This window comes from Mus caroli, unplaced genomic scaffold, assembly GCF_978045245.1.
Source record: "Mus caroli unplaced genomic scaffold, Mus_caroli_1 scaffold_19, whole genome shotgun sequence".
Lineage (NCBI taxonomy): Eukaryota > Metazoa > Chordata > Mammalia > Rodentia > Muridae > Mus > Mus caroli.
In genome coordinates, this window is record NW_028227274.1 from 58,843,496 (window position 1) to 58,864,478 (window position 20,983).

The following is a 20,983-nucleotide window of genomic DNA, read 5'->3' on the forward strand; positions in this document are numbered from 1 at the left end:
CAATGGGAGCCCTTGATGGACCCTTGCTTCTTCAGTCCTGCTCCTCTTGTTTCAGAGAATGGATAGCCACATCTATGGAACAGGGTATGGAGAGAGCCACCAAAACATTGTCACACTTCACTATCAACAGTCACAGTCCCATCACTTGGGCTAAGATCTGTTCAGAACAGAGGATGGGATGGTGTCATTACGTGTTCCACTTTGTACCTGTTCTATAAAGGACATCACAGGCTGACATCCCCGTACCCCCTTTTTATCCCTTCCTGTTGCAGGCCTTGCCCCTTGTGAACTTCCTGATGTCCAGCATTGCTCCTGGGCACCACACAACAGCCAATGAGGCCATTGCTAACTCTGCCCCTTTCTCCAGTAGAGCCTCTGTCTCTGCTACAACCTCTTCTCTCTCCAACACACCACACTTGAACTCCCAGATCAACACATACCAAAAACGACCATAATTATATCACACCCTCTTTCCTTGGTGGGCTCTCATTCCTTCTCTAAGTTCTCTGGTTCAAGTCTTCTGGGAAGTTTCTGGAATCCCACCAACTCACTCAGGGTTCTTCTCTTCGAGGTCACTTTGCTCTCAGTCTTACAAATCTCCTCTCTATCATGTCTTTGAGACCTGGGTCTGGCACTGTCTAGCATGGAGCATGTTTCGAGAACATTGAGTGAATGTGCAGACGAAAGCCAGCTGGGTCCTAAGTGGGAAGTCATGGGGTACACACCTGTCAATCAGCAGTTGGGAGAGGGAGGCAGAAGTATCAGAGCAAGATTATCCTCTGTTACAGATCATGGCCAGCCTGAGATATAGCTTTTTTTTTTTTTTCTTTTAAGATTGTCTTGTATAGCCCAGGCTGGCCTTAAATTCACTGTCTAGCCAACGATGACCTCAAATCTGCCTCTATCTTCCAAGTGCTGGGATTTTAGGCATACCCCACTGTCTGGTTAACGTGGTGCTAGGGATCAAGCTCAGGGCTTTGTGCATGGTAGGCAAGCATTCTACAAACAGCTGCATTCCCAAGTTACTCCTTCCTAATAGAACAATCTACACGTAGATGGACTACTACTGAGCATTCTGTCATCAGGTAAGTGACAGCTGCTGGAGCCAGGCAGAGGCAGGCATGGCTCTAACTTCCCACAGACACACATCATAGGCAGGTGACATGGGCCACCTGGAATACTTGATGCCAGCTCCTATCACAGGCCAATCTGAGACTGTGAGTCTAGGGCAGGTTCCAAATCCACATTAGATCCGATGTTTGATACACATCTTCTTCGAGGATTAATGAACTCATTGACCTCTCAACTGCTATATCTAATAATGTTTAGTGTGTGAAAACGCTTTGCGAGCTGAAGTCGGCCTCATATGCTCACTTTGTAATCCTAGCACTTGGGAAACAGAAGCAAGGCCAGCCCGGGCTACAAGTTCCAGGCCAATCTAGGCTACAGAGTGAAATCCTGTCTCAGTAAAGGGAGGAGGGTGCAGAGGAGGAAAGAAAGAAAGAAAGAAAGAAAGAAAGAAAGAAAGAAAGAAAGAAAGGAAGGAAGGAAGGAAGGAAGGAAGGAAGGAAGGAAGGAAGGAAGAAAGAAAGAAAGAAAGAAAGAAAGAAAGAAAGAAAGAAAGAAAGAAAGAAAGAAAGAAAGAAAGAAAGAAAAAAAGAAAGAAAAAAAGAAAGAAAGAAAGAAAGAAAGAAAGAAAGAAAGAAAGAAAGAAAGAAAGAAAGAGCAAGCAAAGTCAAGACAAGCATGATATTTCTTGAGCCTCGAGCCCAGGGAATTGTAGCTTCAGGCTGAGGCTACAGCTCCTCAGACTCCGGGAGCTTCCGGACCCAGCCCTGAGCAACCCTGTTGAAATTGGGTCTGAGGCGGAGAAGTTCCAAGCCACTGAAGGACTCCGGGACAAAGGGGGTGCCTGCGTGGAAAATGGCCTCCCTCACGTGGGGTCCTCCAAATGGCACGGGGGTCCTGGAAGAGAATCAGGAAAGGGGGGCTGTATGAAGGAGGGTTAAATATGTGGGGGTCTCTTGGGGCCTCAGTTTCCCCTTCTAGGCAGCAAAGTTCTATACTATCATTAAGTGGCATCCCTAGTTCTGCCGTGTCCAAATCTGTTCCTTGTGGAAGTAGAAGGGAGATTTCCAGTTAGAAGTGCCGTAGGCAACGTTCCAAGCTTCCCACCAGTCAGTGCCAGAAGAGAGCACTGGAAGGTGGATTTCTCTCACCTCATCTCACTCCCTCTTACCACAAAATACCAACAACCTGGAGGACAGAGGAGGACTTCTGGAAAATCATCAAAACGCAAGTGACAAACAGAGTACACACACACACACACACACACACACACACACACACCACTCCCAAGACCGCCAAAGGAGAGGATGCTGAGCTTAATGAGGCGGCAGGGATGATGTCCCACTCATCATCTGCTGGTTTGGGTTTGTAGGCATATCGGTGCTTTTTATCTCACAGGACAGATTAGCAGAATCTTTTTTAACCTGAAAATGTGTAAACTGTCACCCAGCAACTCTGTCTCTAAGCAGATGGCTGGAGGAGGCGCCTGCGTGCTCCAAGCAGAGAGCAAGACATTGACAGGCAGGGAAACATCCGGTACCCTCTGATGTAGGGGTGGACCAGCCAGAGCCATAGCGCCACTCAGGGGAAATAGAATCTAAGCATGCTTGTGGTGGGTTTCAAAAGCACAAACTTGAGGGAGAAAAGGCTACAAAATGAAACAAAGTATTTGTACACATACAGCAATGTCTCACACACACTCTCTCTCCCTCTTTCTCTCTTTCTCTCTCTCTCTCTCTCTCTCTCTCTCTCTCTCTCTCTCTCTCTCTCTCTCTCTCTCTCTCTCTCTCTCTTTTCTTTTTGTTTTTTTCGAGACAGGGTTTCTCTATATAGTCCCAGCTGTCCTGGAACTCACTCTGTAGACCAGGCTGGCCTCAAACTCAGAAATCCACCTGCCTCTGCCTCCCAAATGCTGGGATCAAAGGCGTGCACCACCACCGCCCGACTTCTCATACTCTCTTGTAAGCAGCTACCAGAACAAACTTCCCAAGATCAGGGCATCCTGACAATCTTGTTAACCACTGCAAAACAAACAGGGATTGGAGAGTGGCCCACAAACAAATCCTGTCTTTACTTCAGAGTGTGTCCACTATGGACTCCTAGATGTCCTCCTGCCTCTGGCTACAGTCTTCCACATACCTCCAAGATCTCTTCCACCACACCTAGGGACAGCCATATTCTCTCTCTCTCTCTCTCTCTCTCTCTCTCTCTCTCTCTCTCTCTCTCTCTCTCTCTCTTCATTCGTAGTTGGCTAATACTGTATTTGATTTTTTAAGTTGTTTGCGAGGAGAGAGCAGTGCTGGGCACTGAACATGAGGCCTCATGAATGCTAGGCAAGTGCTGGATCCCTCCGTTGCATCTACAGCCCTTTTAAGAAATACAGAAAGCAGTATTCCTGTAGTTCCCCCACAGCAGGGACCAGTGGGAAAGGGTAGAACTGCAAACCTTAGCTAGGACCTGGGATCCCACCAGGGCAGTGCTACTTGGAGCGCTACCCCAGCTAAACCCTGCAGGAACAGGCTGGCCAGTGTTTGAACCCAGCAGCCTCACAGCCAGAACTGGGAGTCCAGCATCTTGGCTGGGCCCTGCTTGTCCACCAGAGAGCTATTTCTTCTCTGCCGCCTCAGGTGTTCCTTCCATCTCAAAAGAGGTGTCCTTAGCACACTCCCGCTGCTAGGAGTGTACCTCAGCTGCTATTCTGAGACCCACAAGTGGGAAATGCCTGCAAGTCAGCCAAGAAGAAAGCCAGCTGCCAGAACTGGGCCCACTGAGGAGCAAAATATATGATCAGGCAGTGAGTGAGGACCTAGGAGGGCCAGCAATTTGGCATGGTGGAAAACTTCAGGCTCTCACGGAGACATTTCTGCCCAGTCCTTCCTGTCAATGCCTCTTGTCCAGTCCACCATTAAAAGGCAGTCAAGTCCCTCTCTAGCTGTGTATTCTCAAAGACCCCATCCTTTATCTTAGGATGGAAGTGTCTGCCTCACAATCTTCATGTGTGGTCTCAGCAGGTACCAAGACAACTAATTGGCCCTGAGCATGGTCTCTACCTTTGTAAAATGACGGGAATCTGGTCCACACAGTGTCATGTGATGGATGAGTAGAATATTCATCTTTTACACACACACACATGCACGCACATACTTATTGAATCTCTAACAGGTGCAAGTCACTGTTCTAGCAAGATCTCATTAAACTTCTACAAAGTCCTGGGGGTAGAACTAGCAAGCAGAAAGTACCCAGGCCTCCCCACCCTGTGTGTTCCTCTCAGCCTGGTTTTACTTGTTGAAGTTGCGATAGTCTCGGGGGATGGGAGTGTGACTTCTGCTGCCACTCGAGTAGTCTTGGTAGCTGATGAACTCCTGCCAAGGGCACCGGTAGCCTTTGGGGATGGCAGTGTGGTTGAACTTCTCCGGTGGGACGCCTTTTAGGGGCTCTGCATAACCTGGGGATGGAATGGCATTGGTGACAGGCGAGGCCTAGGCTCTATCCCCCTACCATCTCTCCCACTCTCACACCCCAAAAGAGAAAGGCAAAGGACAAGGAGAGGAATCAAGAGAGCAGAGATGGGATTATGGCACACGAGGAGAAGACAGCCTCCGGATCCCAGGACTCATGGAGGTCTCCAGCAGTGGGGGTCTAGCCTGAGCTGTGTAACCAATCTGGACTGCTTGCTGAGACTCAGAGCCATCAGTGGCCCAGGATGCCGGACAGCTGCTCACCTGGTGCCAGGGCGCTTGGACTACGGACCGACCCGGTCCCTGCTGCTCCCAGATGGGTGATCCCGGGGTCCCCAGGTGACCCCTGGAACACGTGCGTCTCGGAGTGGTGGTTCTGCTCCTCCAAGCCATTGGGAACCTGAGCACGGGAGCAGGCTCTCAGAGGACGATGCCCAGCTAGCTGTTCCCTAGCAGCCAGGTCCTTTCCCATAGCTGTCCCTGGGAAAAGGGCCCCTCCTTACCGTTGCCTGCACTGTTCTGCCAGCCAATTTTCCTCTGGCACTACCCGCCAGGATCTGTGGGGGAGATAAACGGGTAGGGATGCTCAGAGGAGCAAAAGGCTGGGATTTGACCATTACCACCTAAGGGATGGGGAACAGAATGAAGGAGCAGGGAGCTTGGGGATGTAGAAAGAATGAATTGAAGGTTCACTGTGATGAGGCCGTGCCTGTGATGGAGACATAGCAATAGCACTCACTGCTACTGTAAATTCTAGTCAGAATAAGACATTGCTTGAGTCTCAGTTCCCTTCTGAGCGGGATGGTAGAATGACCACATCCCACCTCATACATATGGGACCCTTAGGAAGCACTGTCTCCGGCACCTGGCAAAGGTAGCCATTTCTTATCTTTATCACTATTTTCCAAAATTGCCTGCCACCCACGAAATGTTATTTTGTTGTATTTTGAAGTAGGATTACTTAGGTAGCCCAGGCTGGTTTTGAACTTGTTCTATAGCCAAGGACAACCTTGAAACCCTAATCCCCAGGCTTCTACCTGTCAGACGCTAGGGTTACAAGTGTGTAGCGCCACACTTGTCTGGGGTATTGCGTAGGATGGAACCCAGGGTTTCTTGCATGCTAAGCAAGCACTCAGCCAACTGAGCTGTACCCCCCCACCCCATTCTCAATTTTGTCTGTTGGCCAATGCTTCTACGGCAGCGGTTCTCAACCTATAGGCCAGGGCCCCATTTGCAAACCTCTGTCTCTAAAAATATTTACATTATGATTCATAACAATAGCAAAATCCCAGTTATGAAGTAGAAACAAAAATAAGTTTATGGTTGGGGGCCACCACAACATGAGGAGCTCTATATTAAAGGGTCTTGGCTTTAGGAAGGTTGAGAACCGTTGTTTTATAGCCTTCTCCTATAATTTCCTCCCTAAGACCAAACTGAAGTCTGAAGTGCATCTGACCCGAGGTCAACAGCCCAGTGTATAATCTAACGGGTGCACAAAAGGGACACCCCACTCCCCTGCCACCTACCACCCACCATCCACAGCGGTCCTCTCTGGCTCCCTCTTGGCTTCGTTTCCCCAAATGGCTTACTCACGGCCTGCAAACTTTCTGATAGCTCGAAGGTAAATTTCTGCACCCGGCGCTGCCTCTTCTGAAAGAGGAGGGATCCGCGGTTGTTTCGGAGAGACAGCTCCTCTATCATTAGGTCCTGAGGCACGCTCAGCTTCTTCCCCAGGTCCAGCGAAGGGACTGTGGGGAGAGGTCAGCGAGGGCTCTTACTATCTCGCCTCAAGGAAGCCCTACCACTACTCCGGGGCAACCTCAATTGAGAAAATTACTACATCAGATTAGCCTGTAAGCAAGACCGTGGGACGTTCTCTTGGCTGGTGTGTTAAGGTTCCCACTCCACTCCCCTGCCTTTGATTGGCAGAATGGGTACGGAGACCTCAGGCAACGGGTGAGCTTAGCGAGAAACAGGCTTCTCAGGAGGCAGGCTTCATTGAGCAGCTAATTTAATTCAGGGAACAAGGGCTATTTAAGCCTTTGGAGAGTGGGTAGAGGTTTTTTTTTTTTTGGGGGGGGGTGAGTGTACAACTTTGGCTATGGCTAAGGTGATAGGAATGCCTTATTTACATGAAGAGGAATTCCAGGTGCTTGCTGGACATGCCTTTTTTTTTTTTTTTTTTAGATAGGGTTTCTCTGTATAGCCCTGGCTGTCCTGGAACTCACTTTGTAGACCAGGATGGCCTCTAACTCAAAAATCTGCCTCCCAAGTGCTGGGATTAAAGGCGTGCGCCACCGCCCGGCTTGGACATGACTTTCTAAGGTTTCTAAGGAGAGAGAAAATTTAACCTCTTAACCAAGTAACGGTCAGGCAACCTGACTACCTCAAGGTTAGCAGAGGTGGGGCTGAAAGGCTACAATGCATGCCCAGGATGAGATTTTCAGGGAGCGGGACTCTCCCACACCTCAATCTTGCTCCAGGCCAACGTGCTAGCACACTCCCCTGCTAGCATGGCTCCTCCTCTGTTTCCGTAAAGTGGGAGGGCCCAGACCACCGTGAGCGATCCCAACCCAATAAGCAACGCCCTCCATGGCCTCAGCATCAGCTCCTACCTCTAGGTTGCAACCCTGCTTGATTGAGTTCCTGTCTTGACTTCTGCCAAGGATGAGTTAGGATCTAGAAAAGTAAAACAATCCCTCTCCTCCCCCACCCCCACCCCCCACCCCCCACCCCCCACTACTTGCTTTTTTGGTTATGGTGTTTTGTTGCGACAATAAAACCCTGACCAAGACAGTGACTTAGGTAAAGCAAACATTTCTTTGTTTCCTTTCTAATGCTGTGATAAAGACAACCTGACCAAAAGTCACTTGGGGCAGAAAGATTTATTTGGCTTAACCGTCTCCGCCACAGGCCATCATGGAGGGAAACCTGGGCGGGAACATAGAGGCAGAACTGAAATAGAGACTCAGGGAGGGGCGCTGCTTACTGGCTTGTTTTCAACGGCTTGCTCCGACAGCTTCTTTGTACCACTCAGGACCACCTGCCCAGGGATGGAACCACCCACCATGGGCTGGGTCCTACCTCATTGAACACTAATTGAGAAAATGCCTTACAGCTGGATCTCATGGCGGTATTCTCTCAAATGAGGCTCCACCCTCTCTGATGATTCTAACTTGTATCAAGATGACACACAAAACAAGCCAGTACAATTACCTAGTTTTATTCACACTCTCCCAATTATCTGAAAACTTAAGGATATTTTTGGAAGGACAATGAGAAAAGAATATGTGCAAGGCCAGGCTGGGCTACATTGTAAGTACAAACAACAAAAGCAGCAACATAGACACCTTTGTGTTTTGGGGGGGCGGGCAGGTTGGTAGCACACGCCTTTAATCCCAGCACTCAGGAGGCAGAGGCAGGCTGATCCCTGAGTTTAAAGCCAGCCTGGTCTACAGAGTGAGTTCCAGGACAGCCAGGGCTACATAGAAAAACCCTGCCACGAAAAAACAGAAACCAAATAAAACCAACAACATAACACAAAGGCAGCTTTCCAGTCTGAGGAGTCTGACAGACTTTCAGGTGGAAATGTCAAGGAAGAGCTTGAAAGTATAAGGCTAATGTTCAAAGGGGAAAAACCTAGAGATCAAAATGTATTGCATCGTGAGCTTATCAACAATATTTTATTTCATTTACTCTCCCTTTCCCCCAGTTTTTCTGTTTTTATTATATTCATCCATTTATTTAGTATAAGTTCTAGGAGGTGGCCCATGCCACAGCACACGTGGCAGCCAGAGAAAACCTGCAGGGGCCAGCTCTCCTACTCCATCCTCTGGGTCCCAGGTTGTCAGACTTGGCGGCCAAGTGTTCTTACCCACTGTGTTTCGAGACAGTCTCGTGTGACCCAGAATGCCCTGAACTTGCTACATAGCTAAGGACTACCATGAACAAGTATACAAACGCATACCTGTCTCATGTTGCTTTTATTTCTTTAAGATTTGTTTACTTTATGTAAATGAGTACAGTTATAGCGGTCTTCAGACACACCAGAAGAGGGCATCAGATCCCATTATGGATGGTTGTGAGTAACCAGTTGGTTGTTGGGAATTGAACACTGGACCTCTGGAAGAGCAGTCAGTGCTCTTAACCACTGAGCCATCTCTCCAGCTCCCTCATGTTGCTTTTCTTTTCTTTTCTTTTTTTTTTTTTTTTTTTTTTTTTTTTCTGTTTTTTCGAGACAGAGTTTCTCTGTGTAGCCCTGGCTGTTCTGGAACTCACTTTGTAGACCAGGCTGGCCTCGAACCCAGAAATCCGCCTGCCTCTGCCTCCCGAGTGCCTGGATTAAAGGCATGCGCCGCCACCACCACCCGGCCTCATGTTGCTTTTCAATGGAGAACATTATGTTTATTTCTCTTCTCAGGGTTAGAATCAGAGGATTTTTCAGGGTTGCTGACTGTCCTTAAGTGTTTGGGTCCCATCCCCTTCTCCTGTGTTTACCTAAGGGCAAAAGGCATTAGTATATATTTACCCAACAAAGCAAGTCTCCTGGAAGACAAAGTGATGGCATGCTAAGGATGATGGTGGAAGAGGGTGCTATGTGGGCAGTCTTCAACATCTGATACAGGTTGGGAGTGCCATTCAGTGGTAGAGCACTTCCCCAGCAAGTGAAAGACCTAAGACCAATCTCTTCTAGCACAGAAATATATATATATATATATATATATATATATATATGCATATATATATATATATGCATATATAATATATACAGACAAAAAGACTTCTGTGTCAACAGGTGAATAAATGCCATTTTGGGCTGGTAGTCTGAATGAGATCAGGGAGAAAGCAAAACAGATACAGAGAACCAACAACTTTGCCCAGTTTAGGTGGAGGAGAAAAATACCCTGAAAACCTAGGGGAGCCAGCAAGGCAAAAATAGAGAGAAGGGGTACCTGAAAGACTTCAGAGACAAGAGACAGCCCAAGGAGTCAAATTCTGCTGACGTATCAAACCAGAGAAGACCTGGAGTTTTCAAGTTTCGTCAGTGGTAAACTCCACTAAAGCAATGTCCATAGAGCATTTGCCTGTGTATGTGTGGTTGGAGAGGGGTCAAGAGAAAATGAACAACGGAATAAAGGGGTGATGAGCCAGAAATAGGATGCAGAATGTTTTCTGAGTGCAGCTGTGTGGCTCTCTAGTTTCTTCAAACAAGAGGAGAAGGAAGGAAGGAAGGAAGGAAGGAAGGAAGGAAGGAAGGAAGGAAGGAAGGAAGGAAGCAAGGAAGCAAGGAAGGAAGGAAGGAAAAGAGAGAAAGAAAGAAAGAAAGAAAGAAAGAAAGAAAGAAAGAAAGAAAGAAAGAAAGAAAGAAAGAAAGAGGAAAGGAAAGGAAAGGAAAGGAAAGGAAAGGAAAGGAAAGGAAAGGAAAGGAAAGGAAACAAGGAAGGATGGAAGAAAAAAAGAAAGAAAGAAAGAAAGAAAGAAAGAAAGAAAGAGAGAAAGAAAGAGAGAAAGACGGAAGGAAGGAAGGAAAAGAGAGGGGGTTGTTTTAGATTAAATAATATTTAAGAAATATAGCAACAAAGCCGGGCGTGGTGGCGCACGCCTTTAATCCCAGCACTCGGGAGGCAGAGGCAGGCGGATTTCTGAGTTCGAGGCCAGCCTGGTCTACAAAGTGAGTTCCAGGACAGCCAGGGCTATACAGAGAAACCCTGTCTCGAAAAACCAAAAAAAAAAAAAAAAAAAAAAGAAATATAGCAACAAAACAAGAACCATGCACATCGCTTGGATCCTGATTAAAACTACAAGTAAGAGTGGAGAGGTGGGCCAGCATTTAAGAACCCCGGCTGAGAACCCAGGAGATATCCCTGCTGAGAACTCAGGTATATTTCCTCAAACCATCAAGGCAGCTCAGACCTGTCTGAAATTTCAGTCCCAGAGTGGTGTTTGGTGTGCATTCAGCACCCTCTTCTGGCCACAGCCAGAACTGCATGAATGAGGTACACATAAGTAGACAAAAAAAAAAAAAAAAAAAACGCCCACCCACGCACCCACCCCACCCCATCCCCACCCCACTCCCTGCCCCATCCACACACACAATACAAGTAAATAAGTCTTTTAAAAATTGCGCCTTTTTTTGAAACAGGGTTTCTCCGGGTAGCCTTGTGTGTCCTGGAACTGACTCTGTAGACCAGGCTGGCTTTGAACTCAAGAGACCAGCCTGACCTCTGCCTCCTGAGTGCTGGGATTTAAAAGGGGTGTGCTACCACTGCCCAGCTGAAAAAGTTTAAACACTCCTAAATGTCATTCTAAAACTAAATTAAATTATTAAATGAAATCTGAATATGGGACACGTTCTTAGATGCCACTAAGTTATTACTGCTGCTACTGTTCAATGTGCTAATATTTTTTGTGACAAACAGGGACTATTATTTTTCTTCCTCTGGTTGTGGAATCTGGGCAGGGGGCGGTGACATGCTCTTCAGGGAAAGTATCATGCCCTTCTGCGTTAATTTTGGAACCAATAATAAAGGAGGGCTGTGGGGCTTGTATCCTACTTCCATTTGAGTTGGGGAATTGGGGAAGTAAAAAAACGCTAGCACAGTATGTGTAAGTGCTCTGAAGGGCAGTGGCCGTGGGCAGCTGTGGAGTCAGGAAGGAGGGGCTCTTCATGAAGGGCATGGATAAGAGCTGGTGATGCAGGAGAGGGAGGAAAGATGATGATGGAGTGTTCTTGAGCCTGCGATGAAGAGAGCAGATGACCTCAGCCCAGCTGCAGAATCGGATCTCACAGGTGTGAGTGAGCAGGTGTTCTGTGTTAGCCACTTCACCATTCTCCTGTGACAACAAGGAAGGCCAGCACCCGAGACAAAGATCTGGGAGGTGGTAGTAGAAACTTGCGAGCAGTTGGGGGGGGGAGGTCACCAAACTCACGGCATGGGGGAGTGTACAGACTGCAGAGACAGGTGGAGGCAGCACTAGAGGCACAGGCTATGAACAGGTGCCACCAACCACTCCGTTCAATGGACTACCTAAAAATACTTCCTAAGATACTAAGAATGGAAGGGGAACTGGCTACACAAACAAGACCCAACATTTTGCTGCTTACAGGAAACTCATCTCAGAGAAAAAGATAGACACTACCTCAGAATGAAAGGCTGGAAAACAATTTTCCAAGCAAATGGTATGAAGAAACAAGCTGGAGTAGCCATTCTAATATCTGATAAGATTGACTTCCAACCCAAAGTCATCAAAAAAGACAGGGAGGGGCACTTCATACTCATCAAAGGTAAAATCCTCCAAGAGGAACTATCAATCCTGAATATCTATGCTCCAAATACAAAGGCAGCCACATTCATTAAAGAAACTTTGGTAAATCTCAAAGCACACATTGCACCTCATACAATAATAGTGGGAGACTTCAACACACCACTTTCACCAATGGACAGATCATGGAAACAGAAACTAAACAGGGACACAGTGAAACTAACAGAAGTTATGAATCAAATGGATCTGGCAGATATCTACAGAACATTCTATCCTAAAACAAAAGGATATACCTTCTTCTCAGCACCTCATGGTACCTTCTCCAAAATTGACCACATAATTGGTCACAAAACAGGCCTCAACAGATACAAAAATATTGAAATTGTCCCATGCATCCTATCATATCACCATGGACTAAGGCTGATCTTCAATAACAAAATAAATAATAGAAAGCCAACATTCACGTGGAAACTGAACAACACTCTTCTCAATGATAACTTGGTCAAGGAAGGAATAAAGAAAGAAATTAAGGACTTTTTAGAGTTCAATGAAAATGAAGCCACAACATACCCAAACTTATGGGACGCAATGAAAGCATTTCTATGAGGAAAACTCATAGCTCTGAGTGCCTCCAAAAAGAAACTAGAGAGAGCACACATTAGCAGCTTGACAACACACCTAAAAGCACTAGAACAAAAGGAAGCAAATTCACCCAAGAGGAGTAGATGGCAGGAAATAATCAAACTCAGGGGCGAAATCAACCAAGTGGAAACAAGAAGAACTATTCAAAGAATCAACCAATCAAGGAGCTGGTTCTTTGAGAAAATCAACAAGATAGATAAACCCTTAGCCAGACTCACTAGAGGGCACAGGGAAAGCATCCTAATTAACAAAATCAGAAATGAAAAAGGAAACATAACAACAGATCCTGAAGACATCCAAAACACCATCAGATCCTTCTACCAAAGGCTATACTCAACAAAACTGGAGAACCTGGATGAAATGGAGAAGTTCCTAGACAGATACCAGGTACCAAAGTTGAATCAAGATCAGGTTAATGATCTAAACAGCCCTATATCCCCCAAAGAAATAGAAGCAGTCATTAATAGTCTCCCAACCAAAAAAAGCCCAGGACCAGATGGGTTTAGTGCAGAGTTCTATCAGACCTTCAAAGAAGATCTAATCCCAGTTCTTCACAAACTATTCCACAAAATAGAAACAGAAGGTACTCTACCCAACTCATTCTATGAAGCCACAATTACTCTGATACCTAAACCACAAAAAGACCCAACAAAGATAGAAAACTTCAGACCAATATCCCTTATGAATATTGATGCAAAAATCCTCAATAAAGTTCTTGCTAACCGAATCCAAGAACACATCAAAACAATCATCCATCCTGACCAAGTAGGTTTCATCCCAGGGATGCAGGGATGGTTCAATATACGGAAATCCATCAACGGAATCCAGTATATAAACAAACTCAAAGACAAAAACCACATGGTCATCTCGTTAGATGCGGAAAAAGCATTTGACAAGATCCAACACCCATTCATGATAAAAGTCTTGGAAAGATCAGGAATTCAAGGCCCATACCTAAACATGATAAAAGCAATCTACAGCAAACCAGTAGCCAACATCAAAGTAAATGGTGAGAAGCTTGAAGCAATCCCTCCAAAATCAGGGACTAGACAAGGCTGTCCACTTTCTCCATACCTATTCAACATTGTACTTGAAGTCCTAGCCAGAGCAATTCGACAACAAAAGGAGATCAAAGGGATACAAATTGGAAAAGATGAAGTCAAAATATCACTTTTTGCAGATGATATGATAGTATATATAAGTGACCCTAAAAATTCCACCAGAGAACTCCTAAGCCTGATAAACAGCTTCGGTGAAGTAGCTGGATATAAAATTAACTCAAACAAATCAATGGCCTTTCTCTACACAAAGAATAAACAGGCTGAGAAAGAAATTATGGAAACAACACCCTTCTCAATAGTCACAAATAATATAAAATATCTTGGCGTGACTCTAACTAAGGAAGTGAAAGATCTGTATAATAAAAACTTCAAGTCTCTGAAGAAAGAAATTCAGAAGATCTCAGAAGATGGAAAGATCTCCCATGCTCATGGATTGGCAGGATCAACATTGTAAAAATGGCTATCTTGCCAAAAGCAATCTACAGATTCAATGCAATCCCCATCAAAATTCCAACTCAATTCTTCAACGAATTAGAAAGTGCAATCTGCAAATTCATCTGGAATAACAAAAAACCTAGGATAGCAAAAACTCTTCTCAAGGATAAAAGAACCTCTGGTGGAATCACCATGCCAGACCTAAAGCTTTACTACAGAGCAATTGTGATAAAAACTGCGTGGTACTGGTATAGTGACAGACAAATAGACCAATGGAATAGAATTGAAGACCCAGAAATGAACCCACACACCTATGGTCACTTGATCTTCGACAAGGGAGCTAAAACCATCCAGTGGAAGAAAGACAGCATTTTCAACAAATGGTGCTGGCACAACTGGTTGTTAACATGTAGAAGAATGCGAATCGATCCATTCCTATCTCCTTGTACTAAGGTCAAGTCTAAGTGGATCAAGGAACTTCACATAAAACCAGAGACACTGAAACTTATAGAGGAGAAAGTGGGGAAAAGCCTTGAAGATATGGGCACAGGGGAAAAATTCTTGAATAGAACAGCAATGGCTTGTGCTGTAAGATCGAGAATTGACAAGTGGGACCTCATGAAACTGCAAAGCTTCTGCAAGGCAAAAGACACCATCAATAAGACAAAAAAAACACCAACAGATTGGGAAAGGATCTTCACCTATCCTAAATCAGATAAGGGACTAATATCCAATATATATAAAGAACTCAAGAAGGTGAACTCCATAAAGTCAAATAACCCCATTAAAAATGGGGCTCAGAACTGAACAAAGAATTCTCACCTGAGGAATACCGAATGGCAGAGAAGCACCTGAAAAAATGTTCAACATCCTTAATCATCAGGGAAATGCAAATCAAAACAACCCTGAGATTCCACCTCACACCAGTCAGAATGGCTAAGATCAAAAATTCAGGTGACAGCAGATGCTGGCGAGGATGTGGAGAAAGAGGAACACTCCTCCATTGTTGGTGGGACTGCAAGCTTGTACAACCACTCTGGAAATCAGTCTGGCGGTTCCTCAGAAAATTGGACATAGTACTACCGGAGGATCCAGCAATACCTCTCCTGGGCATATATCCAGAAGATGTCCCAACCGGTAAGAAGGACACACGCTCCACTATGTTCATAGCAGCCCTATTTATAATAGCCAGAAGCTGGAAAGAACCCAGATGTCCCTCAACAGAGGAATGGATACAGAAATTATGGTACATTTACACAATGGAGTACTACTCAGCTATTAAAAAGAATGAATTTATGAAATTCCTAGCCAAATGGATGGACCTGGAGGGCATCATCTTGAGTGAGGTAACACAATCACAAAGGAACTCACACAATATGTATTCACTGATAAGTGGATATTAGCCCAAAACTTAGGATACCCAAGATATAAGATACAATTTGCTAAATGCATGAAACTCACGAAGAATGAAGACCAAAGTGTGGACACTGTGCCCCTTCTTAGAATTGGGAACAAAACACCCATGGAAGGAGTTACAGAGACAAAGTTCGTAGCTGTGATGAAAGGATGGACCATCTAGAGACTGCCATATCCAGGGATCCTTCCCATAATCAGCTTCCAAACGCTGACACCATTGCATACACTAGCAAGATTTTGCTGAAAGGACCCAAATATAGCTGTCTCTTGTGAGACGATGCCGGGGCCTAGCAAACACAGGAGTGGATGCTCACAGTCAGCTATTGGATGTATCACAGGGCTCCCAATGGAGAAGCTAGAGAAAGTACCCAAGGAGCTAAAGGGATCTGCAACCCTAGAGTTGGAACAACATTATGAACTAACCAGTACCCCGGAGCTCTTGTCTCTAGCTGCATATGTATCGAAAGATGGCCTAGTCGGCCATCACTGGAAAGAGAGGCCCATTGGACTTGCAAACTTTATATGCCCCAATATAGGGGAATGCCAGGGCCAAAAGAATGGGAATGGGTGGGTAGGGAAGTGGGGGGCGCTATGGGGGACTTTTGGGATATCATTGGAAATGTAATTGAGGAAAATATGTAATAAAAAATATTAAAAATAAAAAAATGGAAGGGGAACTTTGTCTGTCATTCCTTCAACAACAACAAAAAAAAATTTGGCTTTTTCGAGACAGGGTTTCTCTGTATAGCCCTGGCTGTCCTGGAACTCACTTTGTAGACCAGGCTGGCCTCGAACTCAGAAATCTGCCTGCCTCTGTCTCCCGAGTGTTGGAATTAAAGGCATGCACCACCACGCCCGGCTTCAACAAATATTTGAAAACAAGGAGTGTGTGGTGCCATCTGTAGTGCCAGCACCTAAGGAGCAGGAGCAGCAGGAATTAAAGTTATCCTTGGCTACACAGCAAGTTGAAGGATAGCCTGGGCTACTGGCAACCTTGCTGTAATAGAACACACAGGAACATCAATGCCGACAAAAGTTTCAGGTATCTCGGGAATACTTTCTACATGCTAGGAACACAAAGGGATCTAGTCTAGGTTAAAGGGTGGACGCTTGCTCTCAGCTTTCAGAAGAGTGTGCCTCCTAACATTCCATTTACATATTAAAGGTACAGCTAGGCTTGAACATGAATTGAAGACTTCATGGAGTTATCCAAATATTAGCACTTAGTGGGACACAGGCTAGAAATCCTCTTTAGAAAAGTTGATTTACTTGTGTGGTGTATGTATGTGTGGTACATACATGAGAGTGTATGAGTGAAGAAACCAATATTTACCTCTACCAACCTCTGCCTTCCTGTCTTGAGATAGGTTCTTTCACTGACCTGGAGGCTCACTGCTTAGGCTAGGCTGGCTGTCCAGAAAGCCCATGGACCCTTCTGTCTCTGCCTCCCAATGCGGAGGTTACAGGCATGTACCGCCGTACTCAATGGTGTTTACATGTGACCTGAATCATCCTTCTTGCCCCTATTATCGCTGTCAACAAGGAAGGAGTCAGACTGAATGTGACCTAGAGCTAAACTTCAATCAGTCCTTTGCATACTCCTTTCAAGGGTCCCATCTGAGGCAAGCTTTGGGACAACCATCATGAGTTAATTGGTTGGGTAAATATGACATATCCCAAATGGGATGCAGCAAGATAAAGCGTCCCAGGATGTAAAGAAACCTGATGCAGAGAGCTCTTGGTACCGCCCTCTAGGATATTTGACATAGGACAAGAAAGTAGACTCAAGGCGAGTGCAACTGAGAAATGTGTTCTTTGTATCTTGATGGGCCTTGTTAAGACGCTGAGTACAGTAATCATGGGGCCTTTGTTTATGCTTTGTTTGATTCTTTTTGTTGTTGTTGTTGTTTTTTGTTTTTCGAGACAGGGTTTCTCTGTATAGCCCTGGCTGTCCTGGAACTCACTCTGTAGACCAGGCTGGCCTCGAACTCAGAAATCCACCTGCCTCTGCCTCCCGAGTGCTGGGACTAAAGGCGTGTGCCACCACACCCGGCTGCTTTGTTGATTCTTTTTTTTTTTTTTTTAAGATTTATTTATTATATGTAAGTACACTGTAGCTGTCTTCAGACACTCCAGAAGAGGGCGCCAGATCTCATTACGGATGGTTGTGAGCCACCATGTGGTTGCTGGGATTTGAACTCTGGACCTTCAGAAGAGCAGTCGGGTGCTCTTACCCACTGAGCCATCTCACCAGCCCCCGCTTTGTTGATTCTTAACTACTTGGTTTATGCCTTGTTTGTTCCTTGACTACTCTGTTACTGCCTTAGAACTGACCATGTTCTTTAGATGTACCTAGAATGGTATAAAAGAAGACTGGAAAAAAAATAAATAAACCCTCTTCAGCTTCAGCCCTGACTGGAGTCATCTTACAGTGTTGTCCGATTGTCTTTTTCTTTTCAGTCCTCACTCCCTCCCTCAAGACCCTGATGACTGAGCTGGCTTGGTCAGGAGACCATGGTCCATGTAGCTGCATTCATATGAAAATGTAGAGGAGAAAATTCTTCACCAGTGTGCTGACAGTGGTCAATCTATCCAAATTGTCTCATTAGGAAAGGCTTTCAAAGCCATTCACGTGTAGTTTTGTTTTGTTTTGAATTTTTCCAAAACAAGTATTTCTTAAAAAGATTTATTTATTATTATATCTAGTAGCTGTCTTCAGATGCACCAGAAGAGGACATCAGAACTCATTACGGATGGTTGCGAGCCACCATGTGGTTGCTGGGATTTGAACTCAGGACCTTCAGAAGAACAGTCGGTGCTCTTAACCACTGAACCATCTCTCCAGCCCCAAAACAATTATTTTATGTATAGATGTTTTCCCTGAGTGTATGTCTGTGTGCCACAAACATACAAATACACACAGAACCCAGAAGAGAGTGTCAGATCCTCTAGAACGGAAGTTACAAACAGTTGTGAGCCCCCGTGTGGATTCTGGGAACTGAATCCTGGTTGTCTGGAAGAGCAGCCAGTGTTCTTAACCACTGAGCCATCTCTCTGGGCACTTGTCTGAATATTGTAACTGGATAAATTATTTACAAAACCACAGTCGAAGCAGCGGATCTAGAGATGGGGAGACCAACAGTCAAATCCCAGCTGTGCTACACAGCAATCGTAACCCCCTGGCTCCTCTGAGCCCTCTCTCTGGTCTGTAGAACTGGGATGCTAATATGTAATTTAGAGCCATTGTGGCTCATCTGGCTTAATACATAAAGGTTTCCAACAGAGTGCCTAACCCACAGAGCCCAGCAATAATGGTAAGTGCTTTGATTGTTACTGCCTTTTTTTAAAATTTATGTATGTATGTATGTATGTATGTATGTATTATTTTTTGGTTTTTTAAGACAGGATTTTTACTGTGTGGTCCAGCTATCCTGGAACTCATTCTGTAGATCAAAGTGGCCTCAAACTAAGAGATTTGCCTGCCTCTGTCTCCTGAGTCCTGGGATTAAAGGGTATGCCACCACTGCTTGGTGATTGCTATTGCTTTTCAGTAGCTACTTTTAATTTTAAAATGACATTAGTATATTTGGCGGTGTAGGGGTTTAAATATGCTAGGCTCTGGGAGTGGCACTGTTAGGAGGTGTGGCCTTGTTGGAGTAGGTGTGGCCTTGTTGGAGTAGGTGTGGCCTTGTTGGAGTAGGTGTGGCCTTGTTGGAGTAGGTGTGGCCTTGTTGGAGTAGGTGTGGCCTTGTTGGAGTAGGTGTGGCCTTGTTGGAGTAGGTGTGGCCTTGTTGGAGTAGGTGTGGCCTTGTTGGAGGAAGTGTGGCCTTGTTGGAGGAAGTGTGTCATTGTTGGGGTGGGCTTTGAGACCCTTCCCCTAGCCACTAATTGACTCCATGGACAAGAGGCATAAAATGCACCACGTGACTCTTCCAGTGTAAGTATCAGTACTTGACAGAGGACTCAACAATTATACTGTATCCCAGCACCCTCATAAAAAACTGCACAGCTAAAACTCCAGCCCTGTGGGAGAGCAGAGACAGAAGGGTCCTGAGGGCTTGCAGGCTAGTCAGCCTAGCTCTAGGTTTAGTGGAAGACCCTGTGTGATGGTTTGTATAAGCTCAGCCCAGGAGTGGCACTATTAGGTGTGGCCTTGTTGAAGTAGGTGTGTCACTGCAGGTATGGGCTTAAGACCCTCACCCTAGCTGCCTGAAAGTCAGTATTCTGCTAGCAGCCTTCAGATGAAGATGTAGAACTCTCAGCTCCTCCTGCACTATGCCTGCCTGGATGCTGCCATGTTTCCGCCTTGATGATAATGGACTGAACCTCTGAACCTGTAAGCCAGTCCCAATTAAATGTTGTCCTTATAAGAGTTGCCTTGGTCATGGTATCTGTTCACAGAAGTAAAACCCTAAGATATCCTGTATCAAAGGAATAGGCTGGAAATGATAGATCAGGAAACCCAATGTCCTCCCCTGGATTCTGTGTGCACACACATCCACATACCCACTCATCCACCTGTCTCCTGACACTCCCCCCCCCCCAACACACACACACATTGCACTCTCTAAGGTCAGCCCTATAGCAAGTTTGAGGTCAATCTGAGAAATATAGGACCCTGTCTCAAAAAAAAAAAATCTCTAAAAATGAAGCCATACAGTTTAATTGTTGAGTCCTTCAGTCTCTGACCCTGACTGAGCAGCAAAGGAAACATTTATCAGAGTGTCACACTGCTGCCATCTGGGCCAGTCACCTGGGCACTTATCCAAAAGGTGCGGGTCCCACCCCAACGACCACACCAAACCATGGTCCCAGGAGCTGATGCTATCGGTCTGGATTTTAAGCAGCCACACAGAATCACCAAGACCACATAGAAAACTTGTAACTCCCACCTTAGTTGGATTAATTTTTAGAATATTTGAAGTGCTCTAATAAACTCCAGAATTATAACGAGAGTTCTCAAAGGTACCTTGTAAAGTTGCTGAGCATGGGCTTTGGGTGATTTTTTTTTCATAAAATTGAGATACATTTTAGTAAAATGGCTTGAGTCCAGTTGAGCCACCTTCCCTCTAGTCCCTCTATGCCACACACAATCCTATTCCCAGAAATGGGTCTGGGCTACCTGTCCTGCTCTGAGGCCTAAGTGTGACCCACAGTTAGGCTGAATCTGGGATCAATCCTTGGAGTTCACTTTGGCCTTAGAGAGGGGCTGGGTACAAGGTGGTCTTGGAAGCAAGGCCCAGTCTGGGATGCTCAGCTGTACTGAAGATAGGGTAAGTTCCCACAACAGCCTCAGGAAGTATCAGTGATGTACTCCACAGACATGTCTAGGGGCTACTGTGAAACCCACCCTGGCCATAATCTGAGACCAAGAAGCGTTTGGGGAAGGCAAAGAGCTGGATCCAACTTACCTGGTTCAGCAAGGTCCCCCGGGACAGCCATCACTGGCTCCTTCTGCTCCTTGGGGATCATCCTGTGGAGGAGAAACTCCCACAAATGGCTCAGGAAACCTCTTCCCCTCCCAAGACCTCCTCTAAGCCCTTGCCACCCAGTCCCAGCCCTGAGCTGACCAGTCACAGGCAAAGACTAGAGTTGGAGGGCATTTAAGGTTTGTTTCTGTGAAGGAGGAGACTGTAGGCC

At 45.7% G+C, this 20,983-nt stretch overlaps 1 protein-coding gene across 1 annotated transcript; it reads right to left on the reverse strand.

The window, feature by feature from the left end:
- Window positions 1-1,796: 1,796 nt before the first annotated feature.
- Window positions 1,797-20,815, reverse strand: Myoz3 (myozenin 3). Its single transcript, XM_021151151.2, has 6 exons — window positions 20,755-20,815; window positions 6,120-6,274; window positions 5,030-5,083; window positions 4,791-4,926; window positions 4,351-4,513; window positions 1,797-1,965 (listed from the first exon to the last, which is right to left on the reverse strand). The coding sequence occupies exons 1-6, from the start codon at window positions 20,813-20,815 to the stop codon at window positions 1,797-1,799; spliced, it is 738 nt and encodes a 245-aa protein (XP_021006810.1).
- Between the last annotated feature and the right edge of the window lie 168 nt (window positions 20,816-20,983).

Bases quoted from the DNA above. Each gene is read 5' to 3' on its own strand.
- Myoz3 (XM_021151151.2), bottom strand. From the start codon at position 20,815: ATGATCCCCAAGGAGCAGAAGGAGCCAGTGATGGCTGTCCCGGGGGAC. The intron at 6,275-20,754 runs GTAAGTTGGATC...CTCTCCCCACAG, and splicing joins GGGGGACCTTGCTGAACCAG to TCCCTTCGCTGGACCTGGGG. The intron at 5,084-6,119 runs GTGAGTAAGCCA...TCTCCCCCACAG, and splicing joins TATCAGAAAGTTTGCAGGCC to ATCCTGGCGGGTAGTGCCAG.